Here is a 16,592-nt window from a genome sequence, read left to right as displayed (position 1 = left end):
TTCAGCTAGGAAATGTGTGTAACCTTGATGACCAGAAGTCAAAGTTCAGTCCTGGTAGACAACCTCTCCAGGGGCAGCATTCATTATAGTAGGAACAAAGAGCTGCATTAGCCCAATTGGGAAACTCATTCATGTAGGGTCTTTTTTCGCAGCAGAATGGATTTTAGCTGCAAAATTGGGAACCCCTTCTGGATCCAGATTTAGAAACTTTCCCCCAAAGTTTATAGGTGCTCAGGTCTGAGTTTTTTTTCTGTTTGGTTCATGTTTCAGTCCAGGTTTTGGGTCCAAGTCCCCCAGAGTTCAGGAATGTCTGGTACAAGCCATCTCTGGACATACAGTGCTGCCTGTTTTCACTAGCCTACCCTAAGCCCTGGCAGTTGCTAAGGTGTGCCTCTTCATTTTAGATGTGAAACAAATAGGCAAGTTATTTCATCTGGGTTTGAGAGGAGGATCTCTCACTTCACATCTCACTGCATGCCTCACTCTCTTCTGATTCTGATAGACCAGTACATGTGTAAAGAGGGTTCAGAGGTACTGAACCCTCACAGCTCCCACTGGAATTGTAGGTGCCCTGTAGCTCTTAAAAACCACACCTGGTGTTCATCACCACACATACCTTTCTCTGCTTTAGTCTCCTGTTTAATTAGTATTCTGTGGATGTGTGTCATGTCTTCAGATATTCTGCTTATGTGCCATAGGGGTGTGGTAGGTGTGTATTTTCCTTTGGCTATATTTTTTCCTTTTTTCATTGGTGAGTCAGAGTCCCTTCTTTGGTAATTGTCTAGATCTGTTGCACTTGATTAGCGAAGAGCGCTTTTGTTTCCTGACCTCTACATTTCAAGTGACCTGATTCTCCAGTTATGGGCAGGAGAACAGCTAAGGGATAGCCAGGAGGCAACTGTTTTGCCTATTGACATGTTTCACAATGTGTCCTGTTTGGGAAACATGGGGGAAGAGTCTTCTCTCAGTTACCAGATGTATACCTGTGCGGCCTGATTCACTGGGACTGATTGCCATCTCACTGCCACTGCTTTTATGCCAATGTAACTCCAGTGAGTTCTGTGGAATTACTCCTATTTTATATCTATATGAGTAAGAGCACAGTCAGGCCCATTGACTTCAACAGTTACTCCTGATTTACAGTGGTGTAACTGGAGCAGAATTTGACTCTCTCTCTCTCTCTGTCTAGTGAACAATTCCAGCTGCTGCTGGGCAACTGTGTGTCACTAAATGTATTGATTGCTTACTTCTCTCATTAAAAAGGCATGGTGTATACGAAACCCTAACTGTTATACATGACCTGCAAGTAAATGTTTGTTTTCTTATCGAAATGAGACAATCCATCATTACTCTGTCCATCTGCTAGGAGTAAGGAGCATGGTCCAGTAGGAAATAGTGAATGTAGTTATCTGCATATCAGGGGGCCAATTCTGAAATCGTTCACACATGTATAAATCCAGAGTCACTCCAATGATTTCACTGAGCACGTTGGTGCTCAGCATCTCTGAAAACTAGGCACAAGGTGTCTCAGGTTGGGCACACAAACAGGACTTGATCGTGGGCAGAGGTCCTATTGAGTTGAATGGTGCAGGGTCGGAGCCCTTCGGAAAAATACAGAATTAATGAGCACTTCTGAAAATGCTGACCATAGTGCTCTAAAGTGTGCTAGGCACTTTATAGACCAGGGGTAGGCAACCTATGGCACGTGTGCCAAAGGCGGCATGGGAGCTGATTTTCAATGGCACTCACACTGTCCAGGTCCTGGGCACCAGTCCGGGAGGCTCTGCATCTTAAATTCATTTTAGATGAAGTTTCTTAAACATTTAAAAAACCTTATTTACTTTACATACAAAAAGTTTAATTATATATTATAGACTCAGAGGCCTTTTAAAAACATTTAAATGTATTACTGGCATGCAAAACCTTTAAATTAGAGTGAATAAATGAAGACTCGGCACACCACTTCTGAAAAGTTGCCAATCAGTTATAGACCCATAGTAGGCCAAGCCTTGCTTTGTCAAGAGCTTGCAGTCTAAGTAGACAGCACAGAGGCAGAGCATGGGCAGTAGGTGAAGCTTCTCTGGGGTAAGCTAGTTCCCTGTCCCACATCTTCTTCGCTCGACCCCCACCTACCTCTTCCACCTGTGGCCCCGTTCACACTCCATGCCAGCCCCTGCTGCTCACCCCACCCCACATCACTGCTTATTGCATTCCTCCTCTCCTTCTCACACCCCTTCTCCTGAGGCCCCTGCCACGTGCGTTATCCGTGTCTCTCATCCCCTGCACCCCCCCCCCTGCCCCTGTGAGGCCACCACCACCCACAAGGATGCGGTGAGCGGCAGGGATCTCTGGAGATGGGGGGTGGAGTGAAGGAGAGGAAACATTCAATTGTCAAGCAGTGGTGGAGGCCTCGGGGAAGGGGCGGAGCAGGGAGGGGAAGAGGCGGGGCGCAGGCGGGGCTACCATGGCCAAGATGGCAGGGTAGCAGCAGCTGTGGCCTATTATGCCCATGGCCTATGAGACAGAGTGAGTGAGGAAGAGTTATCATACATTCACATTGCTCCTGTTGAAATCACAGGCAAAGCTGGGCCACTCATGAGTGCTTTTGAAACTCCCATCCTTAATATATTTTTCATTCCTAGCCCATGTTCCCCAAGAGCATTATTCTTCAGTCCTTTAAATTTGCCTGAGCTATATTATTAACCTTGACTCCCCAACTCTGCCCATTCACAGATGGCCTGTAATGTCCTATTTTCCCTGTTACTGTCATCTCATTTTCCTGTGCAATTCTGCAAGGGTGTGAAGGAAAGAGTTGTTCATAAAGATAAGTAAAGGTACAACTTCCCTCCATGACCACATCCTCTCTCCTCTTCCAAACCAGAAGTCTTAATTAAAATGATGCTAAAGGAAGCAAATCAATTAACAGATACCCTACACAATGCTTTATTTTCTCCTACCCCCCCCCCCCCCAAACAATTACTTACAAGTATCACATTACTGCTTTAGGTGATCTGTTAACATTGCAGTTCATTAGCAGCATTTGCTACTGAATTGGATAAAAGACACCTTGGGAATCCAGGCAAATCATTCTAATATAGCTCTTTTCTTTGTCTCGACTGCATTTCCCCCTATTCTGAGCAATGAACGATGAGGTGTATTTTAAAGCAGAGTGCTCCATGGTGACTAGTTTCACTAACATATTTGGAATCCTCCAGTTCGCTGAATATAGAACAAATCATGTTTTTGTCATGATTTTAGACACTGTAAACATATTTTTTCTTCACAGGTGCAAAAAACTGGCTTGAGAGCTGTGCAGTTATGATATGGCCAAGCAATGAATGTGCATTGATCATTAAGACCCTCATTCAGCTCTTGCTTAACCATGTAGGATCAACTGAGTCTGCTCCTGTTCATTACTGAATTGGGGCCTTCATTTCCATGGTTCTGCAAATCCATGAACAAGTGGTCTGTCCTTATTGAGACACAGTGCTTCCATTTTGGGCTTCAGGCTACCACCACTGTTCAGTAAAAGGACAAATTCTGGTGCAGAACTGGAGAACTCCACTGATTTCAATTGAATTACTCCAGACTGATGTTGATGTAACTGAGAACAGAAGCGGGCTCTAAATTCAGATTTAGCAATCAAGCCTAGGATTAAAATATGATATTGTAGAATTTAAGTGTCTGTAGAGATGAGCCAGAGCTACAAAGTTTAGACTCACAGCGTAAAGGATGAAGTTGAGTGTACGCGCTGCACATGGTGTGGCCCAATTATTAATGTAAATATTTATAGGCTAATAGTTCTAAGTCTACAACAGCAAACTGTTTATTCAAATGAAAAGTTTTATTTGGGGATTAGGGATATATTGTTTTCTTAAAGTCAGATGTGGCATTGTGTTTTGAGTTCTGTTTTAGTTTGGCAGCAAACCACATTGATGATCGGAATTCAAAGCATTAATCTATTGAATACTTTCCCCTCCATCTTTCTGTCCACCAAAATAGACCCAGATATTTACCCAGAAAACTACTAATAGTTTTTTGCACTGATTTTCATCTCCTTTTGTTGTTGTAATAAAAACTGAAATTCCCAGGAAAAAATAAATAAAATGAAAACAAAGGCCACTTAACATATATTAAAGAGAGAATATGAATAATCCATTTTCTCTACCATTACTTCTAGTTCAGTTACAGAATTGAGGTCCCAGATCAGAACACCTGTAGCTTTTGCATCATGCTGGTGTTCAAAAACTAAATCTTACTTCACATTTTGCAAATGGCCCCTATATTTGCAATAGACTGAACAACCCCGCTTGCCGTTTTCTCTCCCTTCAGCTCCATTTCTGAAGTGCTTGCTATGTCAATACAAATGAACGTTGTTGCTTGAACCCATCTCTAGTTCTGGGGGACCTTTGATTCCATTCATTTTTTAAAAAATCATATTTATCATAGCCCATACAGGACCTGTTAATGAACAAAGCCTATCTCATGTGTATTTCCATCATGCATTCCCCTCAGGCACATGATATGAGTGCACAATGTGTTTTGAGTGCAGAGATAACCTTAGGTTGTGCACACTATAAAGCCTTTCCTGTAATCAGTTACTCAGTTCACTTTTTCAAAAAAATTGAATTTGGGGCTGGTGAGACAGCCCCATGGACAAAGGTCTTCCATTGACGCAGAGATCAGGTGCAGCAGTAGTTAAATGTCCCGTCTGAATGTACCCCATTCCAAAATGGCTAGAGATCAGTTGTATTTTGCTGTTCTTATGAATTGATGACTTCTCTGAAAAAGAAGAAAAAATATCCTAGATAAACAAGACTTTTTTTCTCTCCCTTTGGTAGCAGTGATCTAGGGTAACATACTAAAGTTAGAGCTGGATAAATGTTATTTAGTAAATAAAAAAAATATTTTTTTAACTGGCAGGAAAGTCATTCTAATCCATTATGCCAGTTGGTTCTCAAACTTTTTGTATTGGCCACCACTTTCACACAGCAAGCCTCTTGAGTTAAATAGTTACTGGGGGGCGGGGGACGAAGAAACTTCGTCAGTATCACTGTTCACAGCAGACTTAGCACCCCATTGCCACCCTTACTTGTGCGCTGCTGCTGGCGGCAGGCACTGCCCTCAGTGCTGGGTGGCTAGAGAGTGGTGGCTGCTGGCTGGGTGCCCAGATCTGAAGGCAATGCCACCGCCAGCAGCAGCACAACACTGCAGGAGTAAAGGTGGCAATGTCATACCACGCCACCCTTACTTCTGCAGAATGTTTGTGCTTTGTGCTGGAAGGAGTGGGTATGGGTGCACTAAGTCAAATTTTGGGGTGGTTATAGACCCTGCAAGCCTTCCCCAGGATCACCCCTGCTTGTGAGTCTGACTGTTAATTATAAATGGGGGGGCGGTTGGCTGCTCTGTCTGTTGATTGGTCTGTGGTTTAAACCAGTTCTTCAGCTGCTGAACAATCAAGCTCTCTAATGTTGTCTCAGTCCCAGGACTGGCCTTAGGGAATATTGCACCTTGGGCAAACTTCTGTTTTGACACCTTTTCTTTAGAGCCAGAGACCCACCATGTGCGGGGCTGACAGCCAGCAACCCCCATGTAATAACCTCATGACCCCCACTTTGAGAACCCTTGCATTATTCTAATATTATTTGACCATTTCTACAGTCATAAAGATCTTCACAGTTAACTCTTGTTTGGCAGGACATCTCTCTGTCTTTACAGCTGTCCTGTTTTTACCAAATTGACTGTGACGCACAAATACACTGTGTATTTCCAACCTGTGGATCTAGTTGGGGAAATGACTGCAGATGCATCTTCCCCTGCAAGAAGGGGTCAACTAACAGCATGCAGAGTCCCTGGCAGCAAGTAGCCTGGAGGACTGAGCACAGTGTTGGCAGGGGAGGCAGGAAATCATGTGACATAACCCCAGCTGTGAAACTCTCTTGATGTGTGGTTTCATCAAGTTGCTTCATCTCAGTTTCTCTTTGTGTGAACTGCAGATGATGATACTGATCCACCTTTCTCACAGGGGTTGTGAGGCATAGCTGATGTTTGTAGAATGCTTTGAAGATGTTAAATGCTATAAATGTGTTGTTTTTATTGCTTCAAGGAATCCTGTTCTGCTTTTCAAACATAAAAGAGCTTTATAATGGCTGGTGCAGAAATGACGAAGGAGCTCATTTAAACAAAATCTGGGATAGTTCTGTTTTTCACATTTATATTTCTGTGCAAAGATATGGATTCCAACATGCATTCTGATAATAAAATATAGCAACATTTGTTTATAGTATTAGTTTTAATTTTGTACTATAGTATTTCTTAGAGGCATCAGCCAAGGATCAGGACCCGGTGCAGACTGTACAGACACAGTAAAAGACAGTCATGCCACAAAAAGCTAACAATGTAGAGCCTTTGCCTCTGCAAACACTTATGCATGTGAAGTGTCACTTACTGCAATGGAACTGCCCTTGCAATCAAGCTCATGCATAAGTGTTTGCAGGATCAGGTCCTAGTTTATGACAAAGTGCAAGAAGTAAATGAGACAGAACAGAAGGAAGGGGAGCACAAGCTGTTTTACCCTAAGCAGGGGGTCTCAACTTACTACCTCGCCAAACCATTTTCAGCTGGCAGAGCTAATCTGAAGGGAGGGATTGGAAGGAAGATAAAGTGAGGGGGCTTTCTGGATTTTTCCCAGGAGTTTTCCCACTCACAAGGGGGTGACTTTGGAAATCTACTTTTTCATTGCTATTTTGAGTGAATTTTATAAAATTGGTTGTGCTTCTTAATCATTTCACAATACTGGCCTATAGCATAAAGATATAGTTTCCCTTTAAGTAACATAACGCATAGGGAAGCAGGATTGTGTATGCATCAGAGGTTTACTTTCAGTATTTTACTTTTACGGATTCCAATTTCCTCAATGGTCATTCAAAATCCACATATGATTGGTGGGCAAAGAAATTGTCCTGGAGGCAATTTACACTAGCAAACACATGTTATGGGTCTGACATTTAACTGATACATATCAGAGAATGGCACTTAATGATAAAATCACTTTAGCTTCTCTGTCACCTTCCACCCAAGGATCTGAAAGCATTTTACCAACATTAAAACAAATAGCCTTGCGATACTCCTGTGAGGTAGGTAAGTATTATTACAGCTTTTTTACAGGTGGGGAGCCTGAAGCACAGAAACGTTAAGTGGTTTGCCCAGAATTGCCAAGGCCATGTCTACACTGCATTGTAAACCTGGGTCTGTGGGACCTGGAGTAGTGGACTCGGTGTTTCCAAGCCCACACATGTGTCCACACTGCACTGTAAACCTGGGCTTACAATTGCTGGACCTGGGTCTCACAGCCCTCCATTGTTTTGTACGTGCCATGTTTATTCTTCTTTGTTACGTACCTGGATGCAGTTTTAGAAATACTCCCCAGCTTCTTTATATCTGACTCCAGGCTGCCACCAAAGACTCTGTATTACCACCTTCACCCCCTAATTCCTGCTGTATCAGATTGGAGGAGGATCTTGAGCTCTTCCCACCTGGCTCCTTCTGTAGAACATACCTCATCGCAGCTGATTCCACGTGTGACCTGCAATGTGTAAAAGAATGAAACAGGAAGTGTGAGTATAGGAGAATCCATCCACAGGTGCTCACTCAAACAATCAACCTGTTGCAGACACAGCAGTGCCAGAGGCAAGCAACAGTGGTTCGTTGCCTAGAGTGCTTAAGCGCCAATAAACACACCAGGGTGGAGAAGCAAACAACCAAATTTATTTGAGCTCAAATAAGGTGCCAGGGAGAAATAACAATCTCAGATCCTGCACCCCTAAAACAAGCAGTTTCTTCCTTTTATATCCCAGTTGTTTACTACAAAACTTTCTTGCTGACTAGCTGATTTCTTACTCCCCCCTCCTTTCCCATCCAGCTGCAGTATCTTCTCTCATTCAATCTTTTGACTTCCCCCTTCCTCCCCCCTCTCCTCTGCTGAGCCATGTATACAGTATCTTAAAACGACCTTGAACATGCTCTAGCCTAGCTTCAATGTGTTACAGCAGAGAACTGGCTATTACAATCAAAAGCTAACTGCTAATACTACATTTTTGCAGTTATTAGTACATTAGGTTACACTAGGTTACACAAAGTGTTTAACATGGAGGAACACTGGTTCATTGAGGCCTACAGCAGAAGGGCTTCACTGACACTTGTGGTCTATCACCTTTCCGAGTTACCTAGGGTTATGCCAGAGTGACACCAACAACTCCCTCCTTTGAGAATACTCAACAAACTTTTGGCTGAGTGTTCTCACATTTAAAGGATAACATGTGATTAAGCTCTAGGGAGCTGGAGTGCTTTACAGCAAGCAAGCAAGAGAAGAGTAACGATACACAACACCACACCAGTGAGCAGGAGGTGAACAATACCTTCCCTTAGTTTTTCCAGGTTGAGCAACCAGCCCCAGGGGGAATCAGAAATAGTAGGTTTCCTTTCCTGGGCCTTCCACTGTTCAAAAGCCTGTTTGGCTGACAGGATGTGCTTGTTAATATCCTGTGCGCTTTCTGGGACATAAATACAGTATTCATCCCCTATAAGGGCGCACACCCCGCCCTGGGAAGCCACACTTCCACCCAGGAAGTGTCCACATATGTCTCCATGATCACAGATCAGATGGTATTCCTGATGCATCTGTAAGGGCAGTGGGCCAAGTCTGATACTCAAGATTACTCCGAATGGCCATCAGCTGGTCATTCAGGAAATCCCGAATTCCTAAACATACTAGATCCCACTGCAATGCCTTCCCAGCCTCAGTTATCTTCAATACCATCCCTTCTTGGTGTAGTACTATAATACACCTGTTATTTAACTATTCTCAGGTACTGTCAAAAGGCATTCCCATTAAGAGCATACATTATTAGTCATTGGAATGGTTTCAATATGGGTAAAATTTTTAGTAGCAGAACAAACTTTTGGGTACTTGTTATTTAAAATCCAATTAGAGAGAGCTATATATGCTGAGGGATTTATCCAAAACACAGGGCGCAGCCTGTAGAATAAACCCCAAAATCCATTCAATACCACATTCCCAAACATGGGTTCCACAAATGTCCTCCCACCAGTGTATAATTCTTTGTTTCTTCACCAGGGTCAGTTCTTAATGTCCTTTCTAGTCAGGAATTCCTGGACTTTGGCAATTTCAGTGGAGCGAGTGTTCCTTCTTCTTTCCCAAAACAGTCGTGATGCAGCATCCTACAGGGCAGAGGTTACTAGCACATAACCCTGTAATGGTTTTGATTCTTCTAGAAAAATTCAAAGGCACAGTAGATCTGTCAGTGGATAAGGGAGAGGTTACTAGCACGTCACCTTGTACTTTTTCCCTGCTGTCCAAAAGGCACAGTGGAGCTAGAAGGTGAAATAAGCTAACCATCAGTAGGAGAATTCTCCCGATGTGAAGGGGTCTTTTTGCAGTGAGAATCTTGGGTCCAAGCAGTCAGTCTTTGACATTTTACAGCAATGTTGGTAGTCACCGGGACTTAAGGGCCTTTCCAGCATGGAGCCAAAGCAGTCTTTCGTTGGTGGACCTTTACATCAATCCCGTCTCCTGGTTCCAAGGAGTGGCAGGGCTGCTAGGGTCTTTGGGTAGCGCTTCTTTACCTGTGAGAAAAGAAACTTAACACATTTCATCAGTGCCTGGCAGTGTTTTCCAGATTTCATAGCTGTGTGGGCAAATTCAGGCCCTCCTTTTCCTGGTTGTTAGCCAAGTCTTAACTGTGAGCAGTGTCCTTGAATGGAGTCAGTGTCTTATCTATAGCCTGAGCTTGCTAGCTAATTCTGTTTTTCCAGTTAACTCATTCTGTTCTTTGTTCTTTTTCCTTTCTTGTCTTCTTTTAACCTGCAAAGGAAACTTCCACTTTTTACTTATACACCTTTTTCCCAACAATGAAGACATAAACATTGTCATTATACAGTAATTAGTCTTATTATTTAATATATGCCACACACACACCCTTTTACTAAAATAACCTTATTACAGAGCTTTGGAGCAACAAGCCAGGACAAGCACACCCACTTTGAGGAGTTCATTAAATTTAACCTCTAGTCCAATAGCTTTCCACCATCCCCAGCCCTCTGGCTAGAAATTTGAGGTAGCCAGAAAGATCCCATATACAATATGGGGAGTGGGTTAACTTTTCATGTCCTTGCTTTCAAAGACTGTTGGTATGCAAATTTTAACAACAATTTTTGCAATTAACAGTTTGACCAATGAAGTTTCTTTTCCTTGAGGAAATGCATTAGATTTTAGTATATTATATTCTTCTGATTTACCCAAACACTTTGTATTCCAAATTGAACAAAACAAGTATCTGCATTTTAATTTAACCTTTTTGTTTGATTTTAAACTAGACTATTTTATAAAAATATTAAACACAAAAATTCCGGCCACAAGACAAACACCACAAGACAGAACATAGAACACAAAACATAATTTCTATTGTGCCAGTAAATGCATGGTACGTTGAATGCTGTTCAGCTGGCATCAGTTTTCTCTGATTATCTGAAAGACAAAAAACAAGAGGTCTACCCACCCTTGCTGGGCAGACAATCATCACTTGAAATATAGAAATACCCTTGTTGACTTCAGGCAAAAACAGAGGAATTACCCCATATTTTCTTGTATTTTTTCATAAGCAGCCCAGGTTTTCAGTTATATAACACTGTATACATTCTTCAGCTAATTTAACTAAATTGTTCATAGCCAAACCAAATGATTGCAATCCAATAATTTCTTTGCCTGAATTTATTTACAAACATTTCACAGACACCAAAAACCTTTTTTCTTTAGCATTTTTACAAAGTTCAACTGCTGTTTTCTCCAGCAACTACAGAGTTAACTTCTCACTCTCCCTTAAATCACTTGCTTGTCTTCCAACAGCCACTTTTATCAACTCAAATCACCATTCCAAGTAAGTCCTAGGTATTTGAAATCTCCATGCTTACACTTAGTGACTCCTTCCTTCCACTACACCCTTAAAGTTTTCCAACCTGTTTTCCAATCTCTCTGTCTGTTGCCTGCCCACCTGGGCCTGATCCTGCCTTTCTCGCTGAACCGTCCCTTCCATGGCACCAACTTGTTCCACTACCAGTTTAGCTAGGAGGATGGGCTTCTCAACTAGCCCCCACCCTTCCTGGTCTCTTCCCTTAAACATTCTTACTCACAAGACTACCCAAGTCCTCCTTCACGAGGCTTGTCACCTGGACAAAAACACATGGCCCATTGGGCAAAGGCCAGTTACTTAACATATAATTTAAAGGACTATTCTTAGAGGGTTTACCCAGAGACTCATTCATCTGTTTGACACTCAAACAGAAAAGAGAATTACACAGAGCGCAGAGGGAATTACAGTCTAAGCCAGACTTTCCCACTTCTATATACTGACCTCTACAGGGGACGGGACAGAAGGATCTCAATTCAACCTCAGAGCTTTCTCGCACACATGGCTTCCACTCGGAGGAATTACAAACGAGAGGTTCAGTTCGGCCCACACTCCTAACGTCCAAATGAACAGAGCAGAAAAACAACAGTAACCGGTTAAACAGAACAGAACCAGAACCAGATAGTGTTTCCTTATCCTATTAGGGCTCACTTTTACTCATGCAATTCTCAACATATAACACCAACAGTACCAAGCAAAGCAAACATAAAATAACAAGGGTAAAACAAATAGATGGTGTAAGTTCTGCAGGGCTCCCCCCTTCTTAATTGCTCACCAAACTGTGACAAATTTCTGTTACCAATCTATCCCTCGTGTCAGGTGATCAGGCTGACACTACAGGATCGTTGGGGGAAGATAAAGAAAACACACCATATAACTGAATTTTAAAGCTTCATTAATAAAATAATAAAACAACAGAGAGTGTTGGGAATGCTCCCTCATCACTCAGGAAAACATTAATGCCCCAAGCCCCTTTCATACCCACACACGTATGTCCAGACTGGCCACTTCTGTGTATAATGTTCAGAGGAGGGGGAGAGGTGGACAGGAGATTATCCTGTATACAGCTTGTCCAGAATTTCCAACATGCTTTTGCTCTTGGGAGGGCTGTTCTCTTACACCCTGGAATCTCCTGCGGCGTCTCTTTCAGAGATTCCAGTCCAGGTCGGCTGCCTGTGGCTTCTTTGGTGTCACCAAGCCACACCGACTCCAGGGTCACAAAGGCACACTTACTGGACAGTTAAGCTTTGCAAATATAATCTCAGTTCTGTAACTTGTATTGCCTTTGGTTCGCCTCTGTCTATATTTTTTTCACAGCCAGCTGGGGCTGAAAGCAGCCCCTCCCTGCACCAAGCACAGTCCGCGCCGATTCTTGACCCTGAATGCAGAGCAACCCCCACCCTTCCATCCCTGGGCCAAGATGATTTTTAACCCATTCCTTTCCTCAATAGACAAATTTGCTCACGCTGTGTCAGGGCTTTTTGGTGATTAAACGCTCCTCTTCGATGTATGATCTTATCTAGATTGAAGTACCTTCTAGTGGGCATTGTTTAGATGGATTTTCACGCATGTAAATATTCCAATTCTCTAAATACCTGCAGGTTGTTGAACCATAATATACGTACATGTAATATGCTGGGGTACTCTTAGGGGGTGAGATGGAATGTTTAGACTGCCCCTCCCCCATTTTCCACTTACACACACAGGGAGGGTGCCCTGTCCGCGCTAGCGGCTCATAAACTAAGGATTTTTCCCTACAGGGTACTCACACAGGAGAGGCTAACGAGGGTGGCCACGACCCTCCTACACCTCCCTTCAGCAAAGAGTGTCGGCTAGTCTCTGGGAGACGGCACCGCTTACTCTGATTGCATCCAGTGAGATGATCAGACTGTCAGTAGCCCACACGGAAAGGAAAGGGGAAGGGAAGATGGGTACACACACTCCTAGACCCAGGTAGCTTCCTCACCGGACAATGCCAGGCCAAGTCAGCCCACCATGGGTCGGACCTCCTAAAGATCCACTAGTTACCGGGCTTGCGTTAGAGTAGTCCTGGTCACGAGCTTTTGCTTCACAGGGTACTCTGGGCGTCTTCCGGTAACAGTCACTCATACTGCCCCCCCCCTTTTTTTTTTGCAGCCACAACAGGGAGAGAGTGCACTAGGACATAGGGTCTCCCATTCCTAGACAGGTCTCTCCTTTGTCCCTGAACTATCCCTAACCTGCTTTTGGATCCTTGCACTCCGCCAGACAGGGGGAAGAACAGGAGTTATGGTTTGTTTGTTTTTTCTTTTTTTTTTCTTTAACCAGAGCTTTTCATACAAACAGTTTCAGAACCTACCTGTTCACTGACAAAACAGGAGTAATTGTACTGTAATTTACTGATCCTTCAGGTGGCCACCTTTCCTGACCCTTTAATTTGTACTGAGGCCAGTCCACTGTACAAAACCTTTGTAACCTAGTTTTGGATAACGGATCCGATCCAAACACCTTCAAATTCTCCAGAATGCATTCTAGGGGGGAGCACCTTGCCTTCCCCACCTTGCTCTGCCCCTGCCCCGTGTCGCAGGTAGATGCTGGGCGTCCCCAGATCCTAACAGAGAGAGTCCAGACAACCGGACTGTTCCTACCTTATCCAAGGGACCGGTTCCTCACCGTCGCCCGGGACCGGTTCCACACCGTCGCCCACAACTGCTTCTCCACTATTTGAGCGCGTTGCACCGTTGTGCCCTCTGGGGTCGCTCACACCGCGTCTCCGCCGAGGCCCCCGGTGAAGTCACCGGTGTGCACTGGGCGTCGGTCATCACCGCGATCCGTTGACCTCCAGGAGGGATCCAGGCAAGGCTAATTTTCGCCTCAGCCCACCCAGGGACGCCAAAAACTGTTGCAGACACAGCAGTGCCAGAGGCAAGCAACAGTGGTTCGTTGCCTAGAGTGCTTAAGCGCCAATAAACACACCAGGGTGGAGAAGCAAACAACCAAATTTATTTGAGCTCAAATAAGGTGCCAGGGAGAAATAACAATCTCAGATCCTGCACCCCTAAAACAAGCAGTTTCTTCCTTTTATATCCCAGTTGTTTACTACAAAACTTTCTTGCTGACTAGCTGATTTCTTACTCCCCCCTCCTTTCCCATCCAGCTGCAGTATCTTCTCTCATTCAATCTTTTGACTTCCCCCTTCCTCCCCCCTCTCCTCTGCTGAGCCATGTACACAGTATCTTAAAACGACCTTGAACATGCTCTAGCCTAGCTTCAATGTGTTACAGCAGAGAACTGGCTATTACAATCAAAAGCTAACTGCTAATACTACATTTTTGCAGTTATTAGTACATTAGGTTACACTAGGTTACACAAAGTGTTTAACATGGAGGAACACTGGTTCATTGAGGCCTACAGCAGAAGGGCTTCATTGACACTTGTGGTCTATCACCTTTCCGAGTTACCTAGGGTTATGCCAGAGTGACACCAACAAACCCATCAAAACACTGATTCTTTTCTTCCTTTAACTCTTCCATGGTTTCTTTGCTTCTCTCTAATCTTTTATTCTGTTTTACTCCCCCTAGTGTCAGTTCCTGGAAACTAAAGTTCAGCAGAGTTCTTTTCCTTCAGGACTAAAGACAGCTGCAGAAAAGGAGCTCTTAAGAGTCTTGGCAAGCAGGAAATGTTTCTTCAGCAGTTGGCCTTTCACAGGTCTTTTTTCCTCCCTCAAAACAATTTTTTGCCAAACTATTTTTTAGAAACAGAGATTTTGCAAGAGCAGAGAAATTCAATACAAGTCATTAGGTCTTAGTTTTTTCTTAAGGACTCTGATTCTCCTCTCACCTACACCAGTGTTAACTGGGGGTAACTTCACTGGAGGCCAGTAGTTTTACCTAGAGTTGCCCACAGGCCCGTATTATAAGAAATGTCCCTTATTTAAGTATGGGACAGGCAATATGTTATTTAATCAGTTTGGGGTGCCTTTGATCCCCTATTTCATAAAGTAAAACTATTTCCCCATGCTTATTTCCCCCCCCCCATTCCTTACATCTCCTTGTCAATTGCTGGAAATGGGCCATTTTCATTACCACTACAAACAGTTCTTTTTCTCTCCTGCTGATAATAGCTCACCTTAAGTGATCACTCTCCTTATAGTGTGTATGGTAACACTCATTGTTTCATGTTCTCTGCGTGTGTGTGTGTGTATATATCTTCCTACTGTATTTTCCATTGCGTGTGTCTGATGAAGTGGGCTGTAGCCCACGAAAGCTTGTGCTCAGATAAAGTTGTTAGTCTCTAAGGTGTCACAAGTACTCCTGTTCTTTTTGCGGATACAGACTAACACGGCTGCTACTCTGAAATATTTCAACTAGGATTGCCTCCTGGCTGGTTTTCGTACAGCCTTGCTGATTGCTGGTGAAAATGTGCCATTTAATTTTTTTACTGGGATCCACTAAGGGAATACTGGTCCCAGTGGAAAAAAACCCAGAACATAAGCTGCACGCATGCAAGGCCTGGCAGCAATACTGCACATGTCCCAGTCTCGTGGCTTGGAGCACAGCCAAGGTGGTACCCCAGGGCCTGCTCTGTGTGCTGGGCCCAGGCTCTCAACTTGTCGAAATTGTGCAAGCTCCTGGGAAGTGGGACGGATCTGAGGTTCACCAGTGGGGAGGGGTAAAGAGTAGGGACCTGGGAGGGGAAGCAAAGGCTTCTGGGAGGGCACAGTGTAAGGACTCATCTCAGTGCCAAGGACCATGGAGTGGAACAGACATGAGCCAACAAGGAGGGTGAGGAGCAGAGTTGTGCTAAGAAAACTGTCCAGTATTCTTGAAATACAGTGTTGGCAATCCTAGTTACACCAGTGTAGACTGGAATGAGAAGACAATCGGGCCCTTTGTGTCCTTTTTCTACATGCAAACCAGTGGCAGCTCTAGCCAGGATCCATGGGTGCAAGTGTGCCCACAGAAATCAGGCCTGGATGCGCACTCTCACAGTCAGGGATGCCCACTGGGGAGTGGAAGAGAGAAAGGGATAGTTTGTCCCAAGCTCCCCATTTGAGAGGGTTCCCCACAAATGATGGAGGGTGCCGCAGGAAGCCTCAAGCTAGCAGGGGGGTGAGAAGTGTGTGTGTGTGGGGGGGGGTAGGCAGGGACTCCTGGAAGGGGATGGTGCAGCCACTGAACTGGGAGGCTACATTTGCCCGTTTGCAAACTCCACGCTTATAGTATTTACTCCATAAACAGTCCCTCGATTTCAGTGAGATTCACAGAACAAGGGTCTACTCAATTTGAGCATGATGGCAGAATACGGCCCATAATGCTTTGCATTTCTATAGCACCTTACATCCAAGTGCTTTATAAGCATGAGTTATGCCCCACAGTTGCCCAGAATGACCCGTAAGGTATTATTTGCATTTTTATAGAGATAAGTTGTCAAGGTTCCTTTCCCACTCTGAACTTTAGGGTACAGATGTGGGGACCTGCATGGACACTTCTAAGCTTAATTATTAGCTTAGATTTGGTACACTGCCACCATCCAGAATTTCAGTGTCTGGAGCACTTTCTGTTCCCCCAAAACTTTCCCTTCCCTGGGTTGCCTTGAGGGACTTCACGAATTCCCTGGTGAACACAG

The 16,592-nt window shown here is 44.0% G+C and overlaps 1 protein-coding gene across 4 annotated transcripts in view; it reads right to left on the bottom strand.

Moving 5' to 3' along the window:
• Positions 1 to 3,893: 3,893 nt before the first annotated feature.
• Positions 3,894 to 16,592, bottom strand: part of TMEM273 (transmembrane protein 273) — a 40,355-nt gene continuing 27,656 nt past the window's right edge. Inside the window, exons 5-6 of one of the 4 annotated variants that reach the window (XM_030569905.1) lie at positions 7,401 to 7,585; positions 3,894 to 4,782 (exon numbers count right to left, since the gene is read on the bottom strand). In XM_030569905.1, coding sequence (XP_030425765.1) covers positions 7,435 to 7,585 — 151 coding nt within the window. In that variant the 3' untranslated portion in view covers positions 3,894 to 4,782; positions 7,401 to 7,434. Of the gene's footprint in view, positions 4,783 to 7,400; positions 7,586 to 9,602; positions 9,661 to 10,506; positions 10,547 to 16,592 lie in introns of those variants that run through there. The other 3 variants (XM_030569908.1, XM_030569907.1, XM_030569909.1) reach the window with 3 other exon arrangements.

This window comes from Gopherus evgoodei, chromosome 7 (assembly GCF_007399415.2).
Source record: "Gopherus evgoodei ecotype Sinaloan lineage chromosome 7, rGopEvg1_v1.p, whole genome shotgun sequence".
Lineage (NCBI taxonomy): Eukaryota > Metazoa > Chordata > Testudines > Testudinidae > Gopherus > Gopherus evgoodei.
The sequence above is the reverse complement of the archived record's forward strand: the minus strand, read 5'-3'. Positions and strand labels throughout refer to the sequence as shown.